General features: G+C 44.4%; 1 protein-coding gene across 3 annotated transcripts in view; it reads right to left on the bottom strand.

Moving 5' to 3' along the window:
- MED12 (mediator complex subunit 12) overlaps positions 1-4,034 on the bottom strand; it is a 118,279-nt gene extending 114,245 nt beyond the window's left edge. For 2 of the 3 annotated variants that reach the window (XM_068247603.1, XM_068247604.1), the window contains exon 1: positions 3,808-4,033. In XM_068247603.1, the coding sequence (XP_068103704.1) occupies positions 3,808-3,906 (99 nt within the window). In that variant the 5' untranslated portion in view covers positions 3,907-4,033. Of the gene's footprint in view, positions 1-3,807 lie in introns of all 3 variants that reach the window. The other variant, XM_068247605.1, reaches the window with a different exon arrangement.
- Between the last annotated feature and the right edge of the window lie 20,469 nt (positions 4,035-24,503).

Below are 24,503 nucleotides of genomic sequence, written 5' to 3'. Positions count from 1 at the left end.
GCTTCAGGTTCCCTTTAAAGAGAAACTCCGACCAAGAATTGAACTTTATCCCAATCAGTAGCTGATACCCACTTTTACATGAAAAATATAATGATTTTCACAAACAGACCATCAGGGGGCGCTGTATGACTGATTTTGTGCTGAAACCCCTCCCACAAGAGGCTCTGGTACCGTACGGTACTCTGGGCAAACTGCCACAATGTAACAATGACACACACAGGAAATGGCTGTTTATAGCTGTCTGTTAAAGCCAGAACAGCTACATAATCTGCCCACAGTAACAATGTCACCATGTAATACATGTCAGAATGTGAATCTGGGAGAGGAAAGATTTTACAATGAGCAAACTCTGACTAAATCATGTATACATAATTATTGTAAAAATTAAGCACCTTTTTATATTAAATTATTTTCACTGGAGTTCCTCTTTAAGGTGCCCATACACTAGAATGAATATGGGCAGATTCGACCAAGAATCAAATTTCTCTCTAATCGAATCTGATTAGAGATAAATATGTCTCTAATCGAATCTGCCCATACACTACAGGCAGATTCCCGTCCGATTTCAGCATGACATCATCCGGGAATCGGCTGAGCCGCCGCTGTCCGTCCCGCTGCTGCACCCAAAATGTATTTAAATTATGTAGTGTCCTGAAGCAGCTCGCCGGGTCCATCCGTCCATCTCGCCGGGTAAGCCGCATACATGCTAGCGGCGCATAGTGTCTGACGTCAGCCACTATGCACCTTCAGAGCGCAGCCGGCGAACCCGGCGAGATGGACGGAAACTGCGTGGAGGATGACACCAGACAGGTAATGTATAAATGCACTACACACTGCATATATTTATACATTGCGGCGGGAGTTTCGTTGTCTCGTCGCTCGTTCGCAATTCGGCTGCCGTACCGCAGCGCACCTGACCAACCAACCTCGCACTTGGCAGCACCAATTTTCATCCAATTTGATTATAATAATCGAATTGGATGGTCAATTGGTTGGTTGGTCGCCTAGTGTATGGCCCCCTTTAGGTGGGCAAGACTGGAGCAAGGTTTCTACAACCATAGCTCTGCCAAACACGTCAGTCAGGGCACAATAGCAGGATACAAGGCACATCCCTGCTAATACTAAATAGCTCAACCTTCAGGAGAAGAACTGCAGATTGCCTTATAAAAAAAAAATATATAAGGGCTTTTTGTTAAAATTCAATAGTATTTCTTCAATATGTCAGTGTAGCATCTGGGTCTGATTTTAGTGTTCCATTTTAGGAGTTCCATTTTAAAAAGTACCTTCTCTAGCAAGTATATAACCTAAGGGTTTTCTCCCCACTACTACAGTCTGTAATCACACAAGGTTCTCTCCTTTATTGTTTCTTGTAATTGCTGTGTGTTAGATATTGCTTGCATTATTGAATGTCACATCATACTGTTTACTATGGCTGTATTATGCACACTTTGTTCCTTACTATGTATAGTGCTATATAGAACAATAAAAAATGGCAAAAACAAACTAGTATCTAACGTCAACCATCAAGGGGAACTTCAAAATGTACTCAAAGAAAAATACGGTATTTGGAAGATCTACCAGCATAATCATTCTGCCAAAACAATTGTACAGTTTTTTTCCTAAGCACCCTGGTACACAACCTGGTAAACTGCAATTGTCCTGGGAAATTCACCAAGCAAATAATTACTCCCAAAATGAGTCAGTGTGAGGGAATCTCCAAATGCCAGGAGTAATACCCCATGGGCATATGATAACATTCCACTGTCTTGGACCTAAGGTATGTTCTGTCTCTGGGAACAAAGAGTGTTATGGGATGGAATATTTGATAGGAAAAGTAAGTTAGAGGTTAATATAGTAGTGATAGTAAGGGGCAGGCACTGCCGGGAACATATGTGAGGTCTTGATCAAGTTGATGGGGATCATAAAGCAAATGACAGTGAGAAATTGATTTAACAAGATTAATAGGGAATGCGGGAATTAAATAGATAATATGTCAGATGCACCCCCACCAATCTCTCCAGTACATCCACATATCTCATCTACAGTGGTGGGACAGGGAGGTGAGCAGCTGAGAAAGTCCATAGGGAAATTCGCCTAACATGATTAGGTGGGCATTGCCCTTGTGAACTGCTACTTTTCAAAAAGGTAGTATTAATAGTATGCCCACACTATTCGGCCAATTAGAATACTTCAGTTCGTAAACATTGCTGTGACTGGAGAACTGGGTCCTTGTTTAGGGCAGTTATAGGCAAACTTGGCTCTCCAGCTGTTAAGGAACTACAAGTCCCACAATGCATTGCAGGAGTCTGACAGACACAGTCATGATTCATAAAGGACAATGCATTGTTGGACTTATAGTTCCTTAACAGCTGGAGAGCCAAGTTTGCAGATCACTGGTTTAGGCTGCTTTCACAGTGGGACGTTACAGACGCACGTTAGAGCAGCCTGTAACGCAGTCCACCGCACAGTAATGAAAAATCAATGGGCTGTTCACAGTGTCCACGTTGCGTTACATTGTAATGCAGCACGTCTACATAACGTACTGCATGCAGTACTTTACACGCGGCTAAGCCGCGTTAGACGGTTTGCACATGCTCAGTAGGTTTTGGTTTTTTTTATGGGCGGAGAGGAGGCAGGGAGAGGCCACTATGTAGCCAGGCACATGGCTACTTATTATTCACTGCACTTGCAGTGTTTACATCCTGGAGCGGCCGCGGATTGGCTGGCGGGACCACGTGATGCGGAGAGCTCCGCTCACGTGGTCTCTGCAGTGCCTCCGACAGAGCAGGTGCACCAAGAGCTGCTTGTAACGCGGCTCTTGGTAGCGTCCTGCTCCAACACCACCAGGCGTTGCATTAGGGGCACGTTATGTGCCCTATAACGTCCCCTAAACGCAACGTCCTGGTGTGTAAGTAGCCTTAGGGGATCCAGCAGGAAACCTTGTAGGTAACAGTTCTCTAATCACAGCACCCTCTAAAGCACAAAGCATTGTGATTGGCTAAAAAGAGTGGGCGTAGTTTACCACAACCTATCTGAAACCTAGCAGTTCGAGAGCATGCTGTCCACCCAATCACGTTATCAGAATTTCCCTATGAGAGTTCCTGCTAGGTCCCCTAAACTAGAGGAGCACAGAAAACAAGTCCCTAAGAACTTTCTTGCTGGCTCACCTCAACCATACTAGCTCCACATTCACACCCATCTGCCCAGCCCATCTTTCCTTAACATCTACCCTCACCTCTTCCCCCTTTATAACATCCACCTGCACTTCCTCTACACCCCCCACCCCCAATAACCACCCTTCCCAAACTGCCTGCACCCCTAATCCTAATAGCATATACCCTTCTCCTACACATCTGTCTACATTCCCATGTGTGCAGGCTGCTTTATTATATACACCTGCTTCATAGCTTTTTGTTTACTTTTCTATTGCTATATCTGCTTAACTTCTGCATAATTCATCCTAGTCTGCCTTCAAACAACATCTTAATTCAACAAATCCAGATGCTATCTACTGCAACAAAACTAGAAAGTCTGATGTACTTTAGTCACATTCTAACTGCACTCGTATACTTATTTTCTTATATTTTCTAATTTATGTGCGTGGTACAGCTTCATCATCACCTGTCTAATAGCTGCAACAAATAACAAACCACAGATCCTGCAGATTTGATCTCTGTGATTTCACTCAGTGTCTGTCCCCCATTGCACAGATCTCAGCCTCTGGCAGGCTCAAGCTATTCAACACCTTTCCACCCCACTCCCTTCAAAATCTGCCCCCCCTGCAGCCCTCACACATCCTGCACTCGCCTCTTTCTGCTTGGCGTCCTGCGGATACACATCTGGTGGCCCGAGACGTGGTTTTTTGAGGGGCCTCTGTTCGTAGCTTAGTACACCGAAGGCCGCCATCTTCCTGGCCTTCCAGGGGACGCGCACGAAATGACGTATTACGGAAATAAGTCAAAAGTGTAGTTTACAGGAGTGAACGCGCTGCTTACGTTCTTGTGAGGGCAGCGAATCTGCCTTCGCCATGTTAAGGTTTGGCAGGAGAAGCAACTGGAGCGGAAAAAGTACGTAACGTCGTTAATGTTTCCTCTTGGACGTATTCTACAGACACTCCAACTGTTTCCATTAGAACAAAATTAGTTTATTCCTCTTTATGTACTGTACATATCAGTGTGTACTGTACAACTTTTTTTTATATTGTTCGAACTAGTCGAGCCGATGCGTCCCACTGGGAAACCTCATAGACCTAATTCTCAACTGTCCCTTTTTATGGAAGGACAGTCCCTCTTTTGGGGACCAAATCACTCAGTCCCTTTTATTTCCTTATGTGTCGGTCTTGCAGGCCTCATCTACACATCTATGTAAATATGACTTTTTCTACTCCATCATTTAAATTGATATATTTCTTAGAGTCTGAAGCGACAAAAAATTGCTATTTTACCTGCTAGTTTCCATAAGTAGTATAAGGAGACATGAATCGCCGCATTCCAGCGGGAAAATGAGGGGTTTATACCCCCCAAATCCCCTAGGGAAAATGCGTGCAGCGCTTCTTGAGGCAGGGAACACACTTACATAGTTACATAGTTATTTTGGTTGAAAAAAGACATACGTCCATCGAGTTCAACCAGTATAAAGTACAACACCAGCCTGCTCCCTCACATATCCCTGTTGATCCAGAGGAAGGCGAAAAAACCCTTACAAGGCATGGTCCAATTAGCCCCTAAAGGGAAAAATTCCTTCCCGACTCCAGATGGCAATCAGATAAAATCCCTGGATCAACATCATTAGGCATTACCTAGTAATTGTAGCCATGGATGTCTTTCAACGCAAGGAAAGCATCTAAGCCCCCTTTAAATGCAGGTATAGAGTTTGCCATAACGACTTCCTGTGGCAATGCATTCCACATCTTAATCACTCTAACTGTAAAGAACCCTTTCCTAAATAAATGGCTAAAACGTTTTTCCTCCATGCGCAGATCATGTCCTCTAGTCCTTTGAGAAGGCCTAGGGACAAAAAGCTCATCCGCCAAGCTATTATATTGCCCTCTGATGTATTTATACATGTTAATTAGATCCCCTCTACGGCGTCTTTTCTCTAGACTAAATAAACCCAGTTTATCTAACCTTTCTCGATAAGTGAGACCTTCCATCCCACGCATCAATTTTGTTGCTCGTCTCTGCACCTGCTCTATAACTGCAATATCTTTTTTGTAATGTGGTGCCCAGAACTGAATTCCATATTCCAGATGTGGCCTTACTAGAGAGTTAAACAGGGGCAATATTATGCTAGCATCTCGAGTTTTTATTTCCCTTTTAATGCATCCCAAAATTTTGTTAGCTTTAGCTGCAGCTGCTTGGCATTGAGTACGATTATTTAACTTGTTGTCAATGAGTACTCCTAAGTCCTTCTCCAAGTTTGATGTCCCCAACTGTATCCCATTTATTTTGTATGGTGCTAGACCATTAGTACGTCCAAAATGCATGACCTTACATTTGTCAACATTGAATTTCATCTGCCATGTATGTGCCCATATAGCCATCCTATCCAGATCCTGTTGCAATATGACACTATCTTCCTGAGAGTTGATGATTCTGCACAATTTTGTATCATCTGCAAAAATAGCAACATTGCTCACTACTGCATCTTCTAGGTCATTAATAAATAAATTGAAGAGCACTGGACCCAGAACAGACCCCTGTGGGACCCCACTGCTAACAGTCTCCCATTTTGAGTACGATCCATTGACCACAACTCTTTGTTTTCTGTCCATTAGCCAGTTCCCTATCCATGAACACAGACTCTTCCCCAGTCCTTGCATCCTCAACTTTTGCACCAGACTTTTGTGGGGAACAGTGTCGAAGGCCTTTGCAAAGTCCAAGTATATCACATCTACAGCATTCCCAATATCCATATTAGCATTCACTACCTCATAAAAGCTGAGCATGTTAGTCAAACAGGACCTGTCTTTAGTAAACCCATGTTGATGCTGAGAAATAAGATTATTTTCTACTATGAAGTCATGTATAGTATCTCTTAGTAACCCCTCAAATAGTTTGCATACAACTGATGTTAAACTTACAGGTCTATAATTTCCTGGATCCGATTTTTTGCCCTTCTTAAATAATGGGAAAACGTGGGCTGTACGCCAATCCACTGGGACTCTGCCAGTTGCAAGAGAGTCACAAAAGATAAGATAAAGGGGTTTATCTATAACTGAACTTAATTCCCTTAGGACCCGAGGATGCATGCCATCCGGGCCAGGTGCCTTGTCTATTTTTAATTTATTTAGTCTTGCCTTCACTTCTTCCTGCGTTAAGTATTTAATATTACAGTTAGAAGATTGAGACTCTTCCGCCTCTGTAGTTTGCAACAGTGCTGTTTCTTTTGTGAAGACAGAAGCAAAGAAAGCATTTGATAACTCTGCCTTACCTTGGTCATCCACCATTGAGTTCCCATCCTCATCCTTTAGGATACAGTCAACCTTTTTTTTTTTAGAGTTAATGTACTTGTAAAACTTTTTTCGGTTAGATTTGATATCCTTAGCGATTTGTTTTTCAGCTTCAATCTTTGCCTGCCTAATTTCTTTTTTACAATTTTTATTGCACTCCTTATAATTGCTTAGTGCAGCCTCGGTCCCCTCCTGTTTTAAGACCTTATAGGCATTCTTTTTCCTCTTCATTTTATCTTTAACCTTTCTATTCATCCATAGAGGCCTTTTTTATTCCTAGACATTTTGTTTCCATATGGGATATACATACTACAGTATTGATTGAGTATAAGTTTAAAAGCTTGCCATTTCCCTTCAGTGTCTTCCCCTTGTAGTACATTATCCCAGTTCACCAAACTTAGTGCCTGCCTAATTTGAGTGAACTTTGCTTTTCTAAAATTCATAGTTTTAGTGGTCCCGCTGCCCCGTGGCCTATCAGTCACCAGATCAAACGTTATCATGTTGTGATCACTATTTCCCAAATGTTCTTGAACCTGCACATTTGATACATTATCTGGTCTATTAGAAATGATCAGATCCAGTAACGCATTCCCCTTAGTTGGTTCAGTTACCATTTGAGTCAAGTAATTGTCCTGTAGTGCTGCCAGAAATCTGCTGCTTTTACCAGAATGGGTAGCCTCAATACTCCAGTCAATGTCTGGAAAGTTGAAGTCGCCCATAATTATGACCTCATTTTTACCTGCAGCTTTTTCAATCTGCTGTAGTAATCGCAGTTCTGCAGCTTCATTAATAAGAGGTGGTCTGTAGCATACCCCAATAAGCAATTGGCAACTTTTATTTCCACCATGAATATTTACCCAAACGGACTCCACATCTTCGCAATCTTCCTCCATCTCATCGTTGAGGACAGCTGTAAGAGAATTCTTAACAAAGAGACAAACCCCTCCACCTTTTTTCCCTGTTCTATCCCTCCTAAACACATTGTATCCTTTTAAATTAGCTATCGAGTCATGGCTTTCATCCATCCATGTCTCGGTTATTCCCACAATGTCATGGCCTTTGTCATTCAGAATGAACTCTAGTTCGTCTATTTTATTTGCAAGGCTCCGAGCATTGGTTACCATGCACTTTATATTTTTACCACCACATTTACCAATTTTGTTTACATGAAATGGGCTACTTGAATTTTTACCAACCTCCTTAATCTTTACACTGTCCCCACCCCCCTCTCCACCCTCCATAATGATAGGTTCCCACTGTCTTTTTACCTCAACTTGTCTACGTATTGAGACTTTATCCTCCCGCCTCCCCCCAGATCCTAGTTTAAAATCTCCAACCGTTTAGCCATCTTCTCCCCCAATGCAGCTGCACCCTCCCCATTAAGGTGCAGCCCATCCCTGCTGTAGAACCTGTAGCCGACTGAAAAGTCTGCCCAGTTCTCCAGGAACCCAAACCCTTCCTTCCTACACCAATTTCTCAGCCACTTATTTAACTCCCTAAGCTCCCTCTGTCTCTCAGATGTAGCACGTGGCACTGGCAGTATTTCAGAAAACACCACCTTGGAAGTCCTTGCTTTAAGTTTATCTCCAAGTACCTGAAAATCATTTTTGAGGACCTTCCATCTCCCACTAACTTTGTCATTGGTGCCAATGTGTACCATGACAGCCGGGTCTTCCCCAGCCCCACCCAGTAATCTGTCAATTCTTTCCGCTACATGCCGAACCCGAGCACCCGGGAGGCAACAGACTGTACGGCATAGAAAAACTGAGAACTCATGTTAATCAATGGGCTAGTACACACTCAATATGTTGTTCGCGCGCAGAAAAAAAAATGACATTCTGCATGATGACTGCACATTTTGTCAGTTTTCTGTATCAATTACATTAGCTGCTGGCACCTTTTCCTGCATAGAAACACACTTAGTGTGCAGAAAAAATATACAGGAAAACTGAAAGACAAGTGTGTTCCCTGCCTGAAAGAGGCAGAACTCGGCACTGTAGCTCTGCCTCTACTGAAGTCAGTCTCCGCTGATCACCGCTTCTCCCCGCCCCTCTCAATCTTCCTTCACAGAGAGGGGCGGAGATCCGCATGGCGATTTACTTCTTTAGAGACAGAGCTACAGCCTCCCCGACTTTGAAAGTCGTGGATGTTTGCCTCGGGATTTGGGGGTTATAAACCTCTCATTTTGCCGCTGGAATGCAGCGTTTCATGTCTCCTCATACTACTTATGGAAACTATCAGGTAAAAGTAGCAATTTCTTGCCGCGTCAGAGTCAAAGCAGGATTGTTACCATAAAAATCAATTTTCAACAGCAACTGGTCTGAGTGTATTAAGTGATAAAGATGCTAATCCTGCATTAAAAACTTTAAAAACCTTTTCTGCTGTTATGGTTTGGAGTTATCACATATCTTAGGAGCACTGGCCCTTTAATAGCCACTGTCATTGAGTTGCATACTGGGGGTACTTTTTATCTATACTATATTCCTCCTCTTCCCTTTATATCCCTGCCTAGCTGAAACATGATCCTCTGCTCACTTGTGTTTACAAGCAAGGCTGAGGTGACTCAGCGATTGGAAGAGAAAAAGTTAAGGGAAGAAATTACATTAGGATTTAGCCTCAAACTGTGAACAAAAGACATGGTTCCCACCAGGAACAGAATTCTCTTCATTTACTAAAATTTACATAAATAAATAAAATAAAGAAATTTACTATATACGATTCACTGAAATCAAAACGTGGACAGTACAATACATGCGCACTGTTATGTAAGTAGATCAAGTATTTATCTACTTATATATGTGTTTTCTTTCCCTGGCATAATATGGCTAATCCTACTGCTTTGAATGGTACAATTAAGGAGAACTAATAATGATAGAGAGGACCAGTGTGGTCTGAATTGTAAAACTTCCTTTTTTGCTTAGGGGTGCAGCAGGGTGTGTCTTAAAGTGTCCCTCTTTCTTATCGATGGCTGTTCCCTGCAATAAATCGCAGCTACCTCGAAACTGCTAATATCAATGTGCGCAACAAGTGCATACATAGATTACTAATTTGCGTTCTGGAATATTCCATTCGTTTAACCACTTGATCACTAAAGGTGGTGTTCCTCCTATGGACCAGAGCAATGTTAACATTTCAGCGCTCCTCCCATTCATTTGATAATAACTTTATCACTACTTATCACACCAAAATTATCTATATCTTATATTTTTTTGCCACCAATTAGGCTTTCTTTGAGTGGTAATTTTTGCTAAGAATCACTTTCTACTATATGCATTTTAATTGGAAAAATAAAAAAAAATGGGGAAAAAAAATCATTATTTCTCAGTTTTCCCTGGTATAATGTTTGGCAACAATATTTTATTTGGAAATAAAGGTGTATTTTGTTTACACGATACAAACCTAATTTTACAAGTGTTTGATTTTGTGTGCATGTTTTTACTTTCACTTTGTCAATGACTACTGCCATCTCACTGATGCCAGTGATCATTGATTATAGACACTTTGATCAGTGAATCCCATTCACTTATCAGTGTACTAGCGGGAGGAGACGAGAGCACACGCAGTCCTTGAGTACTTGCAGCAGGTGATCGCAGCTAGGTAATTTTTTCTACGCCCCTGGAGCTGAGACGAAGTCTCAAGGGGTGTAGATATACTGTGCCCGATCCGATAAGCGGTTAAAGGGAACCTGAAGTGAGAGGGATATGGAGGCTGACATATTTATATAATGTTAATTAATACCAGTTACTTGGCAGTCCTTTTAGCCATAGACCCTGAACAAGCATGCAGATCGGATGTTTTTAACACAAATCTGAGAAGGTTAGCTGCATGCTTGTTTCAGGTGGGATTTAGACACTACTGTAGCCAGAGAGATCAAGGACAGGACAGCAAGGCAGCTGGTACCTCGTGAGGAAGCCTCTGGATCCAAATGAGGCTTTCCCATCTTTTTCGGCCAGCCCGATCCAGCGCTGTCACCTCCCAACTAAATGTAAACTATAACATTCGCTGCTGTGCGCAGGTTCACTAGCAGCTCCCAACTCAGGCTCACTAGCAGCTCCCAACTCAGGCTCACTAGCAGCTCCCAACTCAGGCTCACTAGCAGCTCCCAACTCAGGCTCCGGTGGAAATAGACAAGCCCAATTGGGTCCGATCTGTGTAGTGCAGTACAATGGACCCAATCGGGTTTGGCTACTTCCCCAAAAGCCCAAGCAGAAAGCCGCTAGTATGTGCGCAGCAGCAAGAAATGACAACAAGGGAGCTTCCAAGGGTCCCACCGCTGGATCGCCTCTGCTGAAGAGAGCAGGGAAGCTTCTTTAGGATCCAAAGGCTTCCCTCTCCCGAGGTAAGTATCCCCCTGGGACACTTTTTTGCCTTCAGGCTTTCTTTAAACACAATCCACATCACCAAACAAATAGGTTTGGTAAAGTAAAAGGCAGTAGCTGAAGCAAGCACTGTTCCTGAAGCATAACCGCCGGGGGTGGGTATCCTGGTGTGCAATTTTAGAATTTACTAATTGGTGTATGTATGCATGTGTTTGTTGGGTACTTTGATTTTAGAAGCAGCAATTTATTTGTAGGGACCAGAAGCTGGAACGGCAGTTGGGAAGGGTGTATATTGCAGAGCTAGTCTAGTTGAGAGAACCCAGTGGGAAACCTCATAGACAAACAGCTGTTCACTGCAAACTCACTAATTTGAAATACATTCTGAAATTGCTTGCCAGGGCTCATGCTCATGACCTTGGGGCGCGGTGCTCGCTTCGGCTATTGCCCTGCTCATGCAGCTTTACTAGGCCTGTTTGGTTTGTGGTGTGTATAGTGTTTCTCGCTGGGTCCCCTATTTCTTACAAATATTGGTCACATCCAAATTAGTAAGTTCGCCACTGATCCCGCGCTGGAACCCCCTGAATCTTGTCAACAGGCTTTTGGAGTGGTGTGCACGGCAGTACTAGATCTGCTCAAAAAGGCTTATTAGTATGGAAATATTTCTGTGTGTGTGTGCTGCTGACAGTTCAAAAGCCATCTGCATCCTGTGTCAACAGGTAATCAGTCGTGGGCATCCACATTGGAACAATTTAGCCGAGAAGGCACCTGGAGTCCCATCACAAAGCTCTGTGGCAGGAAGCCCTTAAAGGGAACCTAAACTGAGAGGGATATGGATGTCTCCTTTTAAACCATACCAGTTGCCTGTTAGTCTTGCTGATCTCTTTCACTGCAGTAGTGGTTGAATCACAGACCTGAAACATGCATGCAGCTAATCCAGTCTCACTTCAGTCAGAGCACCTGATCTGCATGCTTGTTCAGGGGCTGTGGCTAAAAGTATTAGAGACACAGGATCAGCAGGAGAGTCAGGCAGCTGGTATTATTTTAAAATGAAAAATCCATATCCTTCTCAGTTTAGGTTCCCTTTAAAGAGGAACTGTTGCGAAAATCTTAAAATTTAACAATATAACAAGAAGTGCATTTCTCCCAGAGTAAAATGAGCCATAAATTACTTTTCTCCTATGTTCCTGTCACTTACAATAAGAAGTAGAAATCTGTCATTACTGACAGATTTTGGACTAGCCCATCTTCTCATAGGGGGGTTCTCAGGGTTTTATTTTTAAAAGTACTTAGTGAATGGCAGTTGCTCATTCCAACTGCCAAAATAGTGTATAGCGCGCAAGGAGGCTGGCCAGCATCTTTGTATAAATCTTTTTCAGAGAATGTCTTTATAAAGAATAAAGGCCATGCTGAGAATCCCCTATGGAGAGATGGACTAGCCCAAAACCTGTCGGTAATGTCAGATTTCTACTACCTACTGTGAGTAACAGCAACATAGGAGAGAAGTAATTTATGGCTCATTGTACTCTGGGAGAAATGTACTTCTTATTTGTATGTGTTTTAAATTTTAGGATTTTCGCGACAGTTCCTCTTTAACCTCCTTGCCGGTCTAATTCCCCCGGCAAGGAGGCAGCGCAGCACTTTTTTTTTTTAATCATGTAGCGAGCCCAGGGCTCGCTACATGATAGCCGCTGAGCAGCGGCAGCTCCGCAGCCACTCCGATCGCTTCTGGCGATCGGAGTAAGCAGGAAATCCCGTTCAGAACGGGATCTCCTGCTGGGCTTCCCTGGTCGCCATGGCGACGGGGCGGGATGACGTCACCGACGTCGGGACATCATAGGGGATCCCGGGCCACCCTTCAGCGCTGCCTGGCCCTGATTGGCCAGGCTGCGCAAGGGGTCTGGAGGGGGGGCGCCGCGACGTTGCGGATAGCGGCGGATCGGCGGCGAGCGGCGGCGATCGGATGTTACAAGCAGCTAGCAAAGTGCTAGCTGCTTGTAACAAAAAAAAATTATGCAAATCGGCCCAACAGGGCCTGAGAAATCCTCCTGCACAGGTTACCCCGAACTGAGTTCGGGATAACCGGCAAGGAGGTTAAAGAAAGAAGCTGTCAAAGTGCAAGCCAGCCTCCTTGTGTTCCACCTTCCACCTCCTTCCCTCCTCCTCTCCACAGTTGCCAGTTGTCCTCCACTCTGCTTTCCAGCCTGCCCGCTTCATGTCATCAGCACAGAGTCAGCGTTCCATCCCTCAGATGTTTGAGGGGGACAAATGATGTGGCCAAGTGACCCCCTTGCCCAACGTTCCCAACAAGCCAATGACAGTTGGCTTGTTGAAACTGCTAGCCTGCCAGTATTTACCACACCAGCTGGCTGAATTTGAGGCCTTTAAAAACATGTTGGCACCGCAGCACCCCAGTGGCACCAGGAAGAAGATGTTTTTCAGAGACGGGCACCCCGGACCTGTACTGGCATGTTCAGCAGCAGGCAAACCAATCTCTGGCACACTATGTGGGGGCTAAAGTCCATCTGACCACATACACCTGGTCTTAAAAACACGCGCAGGGAAGGAACATAACTTTTCACCATTGCTGGAATACAATACACTAAACACATGCTTAGGTGACAGAATCTATCAGAGTGTGGTGGATGTTCAGCCAGCAATATATATATATTTTTAGGATCGAAATCATTACTGCAGAAGATACAAAGTGCTAGGTATTAGTAGAAAAGAACAGATGGGCCAGAATCAATAAAATACATTAAAACAGTTTAAAAAGGGAGGTAGTGGTGGACTTACCACCCTATTGAAGACTCAAATTGTCTGGTTAAGACAAAAGCTTTATTGTATACTCCACAAAATGCGACACGTTTCCCAGGTTTGGCAAACTAACAGGATATAAGTCCGACGAAGACTGCAAGGCCGAAAGCTTGCTCATTTTTATTAATTTTTAGTTAGCCAATAAATGGTATCATCCTAATCAGGGCTGTGGAGTCGGAGTCGTGGAGTCGGAGTCGTGGAGTCGGGCAATTTTGGGTGCCTGGAGTCGGAGTCGGGAAAAAATGCACCGACTCCGACTCCGACTCCTAATGAATTTGTAACTGTAATTAAAATAGAAAATATGATAAAATGTTCTATTTCTCAGATAATAGTCATTAAAAATAATGTATATATACAGTATATATACAGTAATAGCTGTGCTTAGTCCACAAAAATGAAATAAACCAATCAAAATTAGTTACTTGTGCTGCTTCAATAAAGCAGTCCCCTTATTTTTAAGGTCAGATATACATATCTGATTGTGACTGTATATATGATGTGTACACAGGAATCTCTTATATATACTAAATAACATCTATGCTGTAAGAATAAAGCCTGATGTATAGCTATGTGACTAATAGAGATGGTCAACGAGATGGAAATAATTCTGCATTGATGCTGATTTATGCAAATGTATGCACTCCCTTTGCTGATGAAATAAAATAATTTGATATGTTATTAAAATTTGGTTTGGTGACTACAAATTAAAGGGTAACTGAGACGGATGAAAAGTAAAGTTTTATACATACCTGGGGCTTCCTCCAGCCCCCTTCAGGCTAATCAGTCCCTCACTGTCCTCCACCACCCGGATCTTCTGCTATGAGTCCTGGTAATTCAGCCAGTCAGCGCTGTCCGGCCGCATGCCGCTCCCACAGCCAGGGACATTCTGCACCTGCGCAATAGTGCTGCACAGGTGTAGTACGCTCACGGCGGAGTGTGTTCATGCGCACTACGCTTGACTGACTCAAGTACCTGGACTCATAGCAGAAGATCCAGGTGGTGGAGGAGGACAACGAGGGACTGATTATCCTAAAGGCGGCTGGAGGAAGCCCCAGGTATGTATAAAACTTTAATTTCATCTGTCTCAGGTTTACTTTGTTACACAGTAGTACTATACTCTACATATGCACTCCCCACAGAGCTGCAGGGAATCCACTGAGAATGCTGTGCACATTGAACACAGAGGTGTTGTCTGTTTACAATCTCCTCATTCCCCTGCAGAGTACCTGCACATCATTCTTACATGCACCCACACTTGATAGATGTTCTTTGTTCCGGTTGTACCTTTTACAAGTACTCTTACCAAGGACTAGTTTTAGTCTAAAGGGAATAAATATAGTAGTCTACATATCCTTCTCACTTCAGTTGTCTTGTAAAATTCCTAAGCGTTGGCAGTTAAGAGACGAATTTCATGTTACATACTTTTAATCAACAAAATTGTAATATGCAAATTAGAGGAGTCGGAGTCGTGGAGTCGGAGTCGGAGTCGGTGGAATCCTAAACTGAGGAGTCGGAGTCGGTGGATTTTTGGACCGACTCCACAGCCCTGATCCTAATTTAAAACTTCTTGCTTTCCCAGGTCTGTAACTTGCTTCCTCAGGCAATAAACAGGAGCAAAAGTGTTGAACTCTCAATTGAGGAGGCATTACCGCATTCTGTAATGCTGAAAACAGCTGATTTTACCAATCACCTTCCCAAACTCCAATTCACTAAACCTATTACTGCATAGAAAATTAGAATTACCGACTATTGAGGTAAATTTACGACTTGTATGGAAATTGCCTCAAGAAACGTAAAGAAATTACAATTCCCAAAGATTTACGCATTTGGTAAATTGGGCAAAAGTGTTCGGTATTTTTCTCCAGGTCTGACCAGTCAATAGCTCACTTTCTCCATGCGATAACGTTGACAGACAGCCAATAGGGAAAGCCACACTGCTCTTATTCTCATCCAGATTTGGTCCGACAACCTGGAGGGCAGGAGAAAGAGATATTTTTATGAGGCTTTTCTGCATCCCTTTAGATGTGAAAATCTGTATACCGTAACCAAAGAGCTCCCCCTGGTGGCTGCAGCACATCTAAAGGGATGCTGGGGATGCACTGTACAGAAAGTATCCGACTCATACACACAGACTCACAGCTTTCTGCCTCACCACTGCTCCACAGCTGGTAAGTGAGACTTACTGATCAGGGCTTAGTGAATTGAATGTTTGTTCATTAAATTACCAAACTTCTACCTCATGTGCAAAATCTTTAGTACCGTCCATTAAAAAAAAGTGTAAAATGCAGAATGCAGTATTTTACAAAACTAAATATTTTACCGAACTGCCTTTAGTGACTTGAGGCCATTGAGTATTGTTCTGCCACTTTTTTGGATATTTTTATAATAAACATGTAAACCAGAGGTGTTACTACTTATTACGGGGCTTAATGTATGCAAAACACTGGTAGAACCTCAATGTGCTAATAAAATATTCCTTGAATCCCTGTAATCTACACTATCTCCAAAGTACATAAAGTATAACAGCACCTTAGTTTGGAAGGAGGAAGCCAAAGCCGAAGATCGGAGTCACATGAAATGCATCGTGACTCACTCAGTGAACTCCTCAGATTCGTTGGATCAGAACAGACCAATGAGCATCCCCTGTGGAAATTATAAAGAAGATCTATTAAAGGGGTTCCATTTCCCTAGATTGCACTGCAACATAGAACATTCACAGACAGGGCGGGATTTACCATAAGGCACTGTAGGCACGTGCCTACAGACGCCTAAAGATGGAAAGGTGGCTCACTCCCCTCCCTCAGCACCTCCCTCCTTCCCTATGCAGAGTCCTGATGAAAGTGTAAATGAGAGGTTACTCACCCTGCTCTTGCCATTCCACTGAGGAGATCTCCCTTTATTCAGCGACATCTAATACTAAAGGACGCCTGTAGCTACCTATGACAGACAAGGGATGTAAGGGCGAAGTGACAGCCAGAACACTTGCGGTGAGGTTTGATGGAGGTTTGTAGGTTCATGGAGGGCGTAGTCTAAGGTGCCAGGACATCTGTGCCTATAGGATCCTGTGCTGTAAATCTGGGCCTGTTCACAGAACCCTGACAGAACACCTTTCCTGCCAGAGTTTTACAATGGTCTGTTGATTTGACCAATCAGAACCCATCCTGTTGAGGATTTTAACCACTTGACCGCTGAGGGGTTTAATTATCTTTCCAGCAGAGAAGCTAATTCAGGCCCGTTTCCACAGTTGGGCGCACTGCGCGGCTGCCCGGTGTGCTGGGCGGAGTGTCAGGGAGGGGGGGGGGGCACAGCGACGGGGAATAGCAGGCATGCTAGAGTTACAACTCACCTTCCACGATCCCCCGCAGCCTCCTCCTTCCTGTCCCAGGCATCCGTTGCATTGGTAACAGCGCCCCCTGTGATGACGTAACCACATGTCATCACAGGGGGCTCTGTTACCAACGCTAGGAGCGCCTGGGAGGAAGAAGGAAGAAGATAAAGGCTGTGTGTGTGCTGCTATCGCGGAAGGTGAGTTGTAACTCCGTTATGCCCGCTCTCCCCTGCCGCATATGTGAGCACCTATCTAACCTACACTGGCGGCACATACCTATCTAACCTTTACTGGCGGCACCTACCTATCTTACCTATACTGTGGGCACCTACATATCTAACCTATACTGGGGGCACCTACCTATCTAACCTATATTTGGGGAACCTACCTATCTAACCTTATCGCGGGCACCTACCTATCTAACCTATACTGGAGGCACCTACCTAATTAACCTAAACTGGGGGCACCTACCTAACTAACCTATACTGGGTGCACCTACCTAACTAACCTATACTGGGTGCACCTACTTTCTAACCTATACTGGGGGCACCTACCTATCTAACTTATACTGGGGGCACCTACCTAGCTAACCTATACTGGGGCACCTACCTAGCTAACCTATACTGGGGCACCTACCTAGCTAACCTATACTGGAAGCACCTACCTAGATAACCTATACTAGGGGCACCTACCCATCTAACCTATACTAGGGGCACCTACCCATCTAACCTATACTAGGGGCACCTACCTATCTAACCTATACTGCGGGCACCTACCTATCTAACCTATACTGGGGGCACCTACCTATCTAACCTATACTGGAGCCACCTACCTAGCTAACCTATACTGGAGGCACCTACCTAGCTAACCTATACTGGGGTCAACTATACTGGCTACCTATATTGAAGGCACCTACCTATCCAACCTACACTGGAGGCACCTACCTATCTAACCTATGCTGGGGCAACTATACTGGCTACCTATACTGGGACACCTATGCCTGGCTACCTATACTGAGGGGGACCTATAGCCGGCTACCTATACTGAGGGTGACCTATATCTGGCTACCTATACTGAGGGAAACTAGACCTGGCTAGCCTATACTGTGGGCACCTGATCCTGGCTCTATGGGGGTGGAAGGAGAGGGGCACAATTTTTAAACCTTAGCCCTGGGTGCAGTTTATCCTAGAACCTGCCCTGAGCTAATTCAAGAGGCAATGGCCTCAATTCACTAAGATCATGCTAGAGATAATAAGGCAAGAGAAAACTTACCTCCACACGTGAGAGAGTTATCTTACCTCTTCATTCTTTAAGTTACCTCTCCTGTAGTTAATTTACCTCCTCTGTAGTTAATTTACCTCCTCTGTAGTTAATTTACCTCCTCTGTAGTTATTTTCACATGCAGCTAATTAACAGCCTGTCTTTAACTCTGGAGTTATTTTAAGGATTGGAGAGTTAATTTAAAGACAGAAGAGTTAACTTTAGGCTTGCCTTAGGTAAAATGTTTCCTGAATACTACATGCCTTATCACCATGGTAACAACTCTAGAAGGGTTATTAAAGACAGGAGATAAGTTAAGTGAATTGAGGCCAATGTACTTACAGAAAATACTCAAAGGGATGTTTCCATAGCAACACCTCTAATGAATAAACAGAACAAGAAATATGAAATCTTTGTGGCAGTTACCAAGAAAAATAGCACATACGTAGGGTGGTACATTTTCATGAATGCTGCCCATAGAATGTTGACCAAGCTGGTCTCCCAGTCTGCTGAATATTCTTGGTAGTTACAGTCGGGTGAGCAGCTCTTGATCACAGTTTTGTCCTGGTGTCTCTCCGACTAGTTTACCAGAAATAGCAACAGTTTAACCACTTGAGGACCACAGTGGTAAACCCCCCTAAAGACCAGGCCAATTTTAACTAACATGGCCACTGCAGCTTTAAGGCCAAGCTGCAGGGCCGCACAACACAGCACACGAGTGATTACCCCCCCCCCCATTTTCCCCCCACCAACAGTGCTCTCTGTTGGTGGGGTCTGATCGCCCCCCAGGTGTTTGTTTTTTAATAAATATTTATTTGAGTAATGTACATTTTTTTTTCTTATTTCCCTCCCTCCCTGCAGCCAGCCAATGACGTGATTGGCTGTCATAGGCTTCAGCCTATGAGAGCCGATCACTCTCTTGTCCCCCAGGGGGACAGCCGTGTCACACGGCTGTCCCCAGTACAGCGCTGCTGCTGATCGCAGCGCTGTACTATGTGTTTCGCCGTCTAACAGTCTCCCTAGATTGCCACCCGGAGACTGAAGAGGGGGTGGAGCTCCGCCCCCGAGCAGGAGATGCGCGCGCAGCCTGCGCATGATCTGAAAAACAGAGTCCCAGGACTTGACGCCAATTGGCGTTAGGTGGTCCTGGGGCTGCCGCCGTGGCCACGCCCATTGGCGTTAGCCGGTTGTTAGGTAGTTAATTATTAGTACAGTAAGTCCCCCAATAATTGACAATCTTTTCATCCTAACTTGATGGTGTTTGTATAGCAGAAAAAAACCCTGAAAGAAATACACCATTGAAAAATATGACATCTCTGTTGCTTATAGAAACCCATCAAAATGTTTATTTCATGTGATCTGTTCCTTAGAGTGTGTGACCAAACTAATGAGAAAGCAGAAACCTGTGGCATAACTGGCAGCTACTGCTGGGAGATAGTCACCTGAAGGCTACAGATGTGAAAGACTGCAACATTCAACAGGCTGGCAGCCCAGCTGGTTGCAAATAAACACCTAATATAAACAGTATATATACAGTAAATATGTATATAATTCTAAAGGCTGCTATACACTGGTGTATTTCCCCAAATACAGTACTTATTGTTCCCAGGTATATCTTTTAGCAATGTAATCCACACTTTCAACCAACAGTATTTATGTCATCATGGATATTAAGAGTGGATTGGCAACCTATTCATACAGTATACAAAATAATATTATTAATAATAATAATATTTTGATAGCGCTTTTCTCCCTGGGGACTCAAAGCACTGTGACCCTGCGTTATGTAGACTCAAAGGCTCAGGAAAAGAGGTGAGTTTTTAGAGTACATTTGAAATCGACGCCCGGTAAACTTGGGCGCAGGATACAGCAGTATATGGCTGATCCTGCTTCTGCACAAGTCCGGGCCATTTTAATTACTATTCCCCCTCCAGGCCGCCGTGGATAGTGGGGAATAAAATAATTTGGCTTCCAGCGATTGCTGGAGGCCGAATTATTGTGTTTTTTAAGCAACTTCGGCTCCGTCTTATGACGGAGCCGACGTTACTCACTGAGCGCCACTATAGACTGATTCCCATTACAGTCTATGGCGGCGCTGGCTGCGCCCAAATCTAGCAGCGCTGAAAAGCACTGCTCCGGAGTTTTTAGCCTTTTTTTTAAAGCTGTCCAGAGAAGGAGCCTCTTGCACAGATTTAGGAAGTGAGTTCCATAGAGTAGGGGCTGCATAGGAAAAGGCCTGAGCACCAAATGTTTTTAAGTGTATCCTGGGAATAACCAGATTCATCTCATTGGCAGAACGGAGGGTGCGTGGAGGACGGGCATAAAGTTCCAATAGATCTGCTATGTCAATGGGTCGCACATGGTTTAGAGCCTTAAATGTCAGCAGGCAGATCTTAAAATGAATTCTCCATTTTACTGGAAACCAGTGAAGAGTTTGCAGTATTGGGGAGATGTGTGAGCTGTGGGGGACATTGGCTAGGAGTCTGGCTGCTGCATTCTGTACTAGTTGTAAGGAGCACAGAATATGATCCACGGATCCAACGAACAGGGCATAGCAGTAGTCTAGATGGGAGGATACAAATGCATAAACTAGCGCAGGTAGATCTCCAGCTGGGAAAAGGTGTTTAATTCTTGCTATATTTCTCAGATGCAAAAATTAGGTCTTGACAACAGCTGATACCTGCTGTTTGAGTGTTAGCTTTCCATCATAATCACCCCCAGGTTTGGCACAGAGTCTTTACACTGTACGTATCTCCCCCAATTGCTACTTTGAAGTGTGAAGGACCGCCTACCACCAACACCTCTGAGTTCAGCCTCAACCAGCTGGTGTTCATCCAGTTTTATAATTCCACTAGACAGGCGGCATTGATGGATGCTGATGGGTCTTGTGTGCCAGGCTTGAAGGACAGATAAAGTTGGGGGTCATCTGTGTAACAATGGTATCCTAGCCTAGACCATAGTTCTGGACTATTTCGCCCTCTGGGAGCATGTAGACTGCAGTAACAGTGATAGCACAGAACCCTCTGGGACTACATAAGCAAGTGGTACTGGATTAGAGTAGTGGGAGCCCAGACACACTTGGAGTGTCCTGCCAAATAGAAAGGACTGAAACCAGCCAGGAACAGCACTCCTTAGGCTGCAGCAATTCTTCAGTCGCTAGATTAATATTTTATGATCCACTGCATCAAAAGCTGCAGACAAGTCAAGGAGAATCCGAATTGAGCATTCGCCCTCGTCTCTTGCTGTAAGTAGATCATTCATTACTTGGATTATTGCCATTTCAGTGCTGTGCCTTTTCCTGAAATCTGACTGAAAGGTATCAAATATGTTGTTATCAGAAAGCCTGGCTTCTAGCTGGTTGGCGACTGCTTTCTCGATAACTTTTGAAAGGAATGGTAAGTTCGCCACAGGTCTGTAGTTGGTCACAGATTCCGGATCCAGTGATGGTTTCTTCAAGAGGGGTTTTATGATTGCATTAATCATTTCCTCTGGATACAGTGCACTTTGCAAGGAGTGTCACAGGCGAACCGTGAGGAAACGCAATTGATTCGGGAAGAAGCGTAATCAAGTGGTTTTCTGATTGTGTTTCTTCATTTCCAATCCAAATTGCATGTCTAGGGACCCACAGGCAATTTTATGGGGTCCAGCAGGTAATAGATTATCTTGATGTGATGTAATTAACCACCCTGGCATTCTATTAAGATCGCCAGGGCGGCTGCGGGAGGTTTTTTTTTAAATAAAAAAAAAACTATTTCATGCAGCCAACTGAAAGTTGGCTGCATGAAAGCCCACTAGAGGGCGCTCCGGAGGCGTTCTTCTGATCGCCTCCGGCTGCCAGAAGTAACACGGAAGGCCGCAATGAGCGGCCTTCCGTGTTTTGCTTACTTCGTCGCCATGGCGACGAGCGGAGTGACGTCATGGACGTCAGCCGCCTCCGATCCAGCCCTTAGCGCTGGCCGGAACTATTTGTTCTGGCTGCGCAGGGCTCAGGCGGCTGGGGGGACCCTCTTTCGCCACTGCTAGCGGCGGATCGCCGCAGAGCGGCGGCGATCAGGCAGCACACGCGGCTGGCAAAGTGCCGGCTGCATGTGCTGCTTTTTATTTCAACAAAATCGGCCCAGCAGGGCCTGAGCGGCAGCCATCGGCGGTGATGGACGAGCTGAGCTCGTCCATACCGCTAAGATGGTTAAAGCTAATGTGACCCCATATTTAAATAAAAAAAAGTCAGATACTCACCTAAGGAGAGGGAAGGCTCGGTCCTAATGAGCCTTCCCCCTCCTTTCCCGTTACCCTCGGTGCTGCGCTGGCTCCCCCATTCGCATCCGCCGCCGTGGGGACTTCGGAAGTCTTCGGGAGCCGAGTCCCCCCAAAGACAGGTGGCGCACACGCGAGTGCATCATAGAGGGTGCTCGCGCGTGCGCAGTGTAGAGTGGCCCGTCTTCGGGAGCACTCGGGCTCCCGAAGCATTTCCGAAGCCTCCCTTCGGCGGGGGAAAAGCGGTATTTGACCGAAACGACGAGCACCGGGAGAGGAGAGGGAAAGCTCTATGGGACCCAGAGCCTCCCTCTCCTTAGGTGAGTATCTGACTTTTTTATTTAAAAACGGGTTCCCATTCACTTTAAGGGAACAAAAGGGATCTTTCCTTTGGCAGATAGCTATGAAACACTGCTAGCAGCCAGTACCAAATGGTTCCCTTTCATTGCAAAGGAAGCCCTAGCAGCTTTAACCCCAGCAGGTAGTAGGCTTACGGAAGCCGCTTTAATCATATACGAAATGAATGTGCTGTATGATTTGTGCCTTTTTAAGAGATACCATACTTATGATAGGTATGAAAATCATATAATTGTGTTGGTCAGGATTCGCTGAGTATTCGCATGTGCAATTTATGCCGCTGGGGGTCAGCCACAGCCACGTTATAAACTACTCAGTAACTGAATATTATACAATATCCATGTCTAGTGTCAATGAGGCCGATATTTTATGAAGATTGTAGATTTTTTTTTATTTGTGTGCGATAAACATGGACTGTAATATGAAAATGTCATATTGTTTAGACTCAAGCATCCCGCTGAAAATAAAAACACACCCAAACTCCAGCCCAGGTTCTGCCCCTGGGTCCCTCCCTAAAAGCTGGATCATTCAAAAGGAGCAGGCTCGAATTTAACCTCAGTTATCAATTTTACCATTGTATATGTCAGGCTCTGCATCTGCTGGGGACATCACTGTGAATACGATTCATTAACTTCCTTGCTTCACCAGCAGATGTCAGTATGGACTCATCATGAATCATGTTGTTTCTCTCTCTGCCAGCAGAGGACTCACTCTTCCAGAACTTGTTCTCTATAGACTGTTGCTGGGCGGAGATTTGGATGATCACCGAGGCCCATATGCAATTAACTTTTTCTCTGGGGTTTTCTCCTAGGTGATGTTTTTAAACTTATAGATAAAATGCCTTTTAAGCCACTAGAAAGCAAGAAAATACTCCAAATAATCCTGACAGTACTTTTTCACCTACTTTTTGGTACTTTAGTGGTAGAAACGTGCTGGAAAGTTATTTTAAATTGAAAATGAAAAATTAACTCCTAGAAGAAAACTCAGGTATAGCGTCTGCATTGCTGGTGATTCTGCAGATCAAGTAATCAGACATCTGAGTTGCGACACCCAACCGTTACAGAACAGCAGACCAACTTATTATGGATGCACTGGTCAGTCGCATGGATGGGTTAGTGACAACTGTTGACCGATTGTCTCTCTTGGTCAGCAGGCAACAGACCCAGATTTTTCAACTATATGAGGCCTTACAAAAGACCTCCACATCGACTGTACCAGTGCCATCCCCACCTGTTTCAGAACCCAGACATCCCCTCCCCGAGAGATTTTCTAGGCAAACGACCAATTTCTTGAATTTTCAAATTCGGTGCCTCTCGTATTTTGAGTTATGTCCTGCAGCTTCAGGTTCAGAGAGGCAGAGGGTCATTTTACTGAGGACATTATTATCTGGGGACTCACAGTCTTGGGCTTATAGTCTTCCAGATGACCATGAGGCTTTGGCATCTGTGCAAGACTTTTTTTTAAAGCAATGGCAGTTATATACGGTGATACCGATTTGGCTCTTACGTCGGAAACTGAAGACCTTTCGACAGAACCATAATACTGTTGAGACATATGCGGCATAGTTTAGAAGATGGGCAGTGATGGCCAGGTGGGGACAGTATGCATTACTTGATTGTATTTTGTCAGGTTTATCTAATTCAGTGGCCGACTTGATGTTAGGCCATCCCGAACCCAGGTCCTTAGACGAGGCCATAGCTCTTGCTATCAAGATTGACCG

The sequence above is a fragment of the Hyperolius riggenbachi genome, chromosome 8, assembly GCF_040937935.1.
Source record: "Hyperolius riggenbachi isolate aHypRig1 chromosome 8, aHypRig1.pri, whole genome shotgun sequence".
NCBI lineage: Eukaryota > Metazoa > Chordata > Amphibia > Anura > Hyperoliidae > Hyperolius > Hyperolius riggenbachi.
This window is presented reverse-complemented; position numbering and strand designations above follow the sequence as displayed.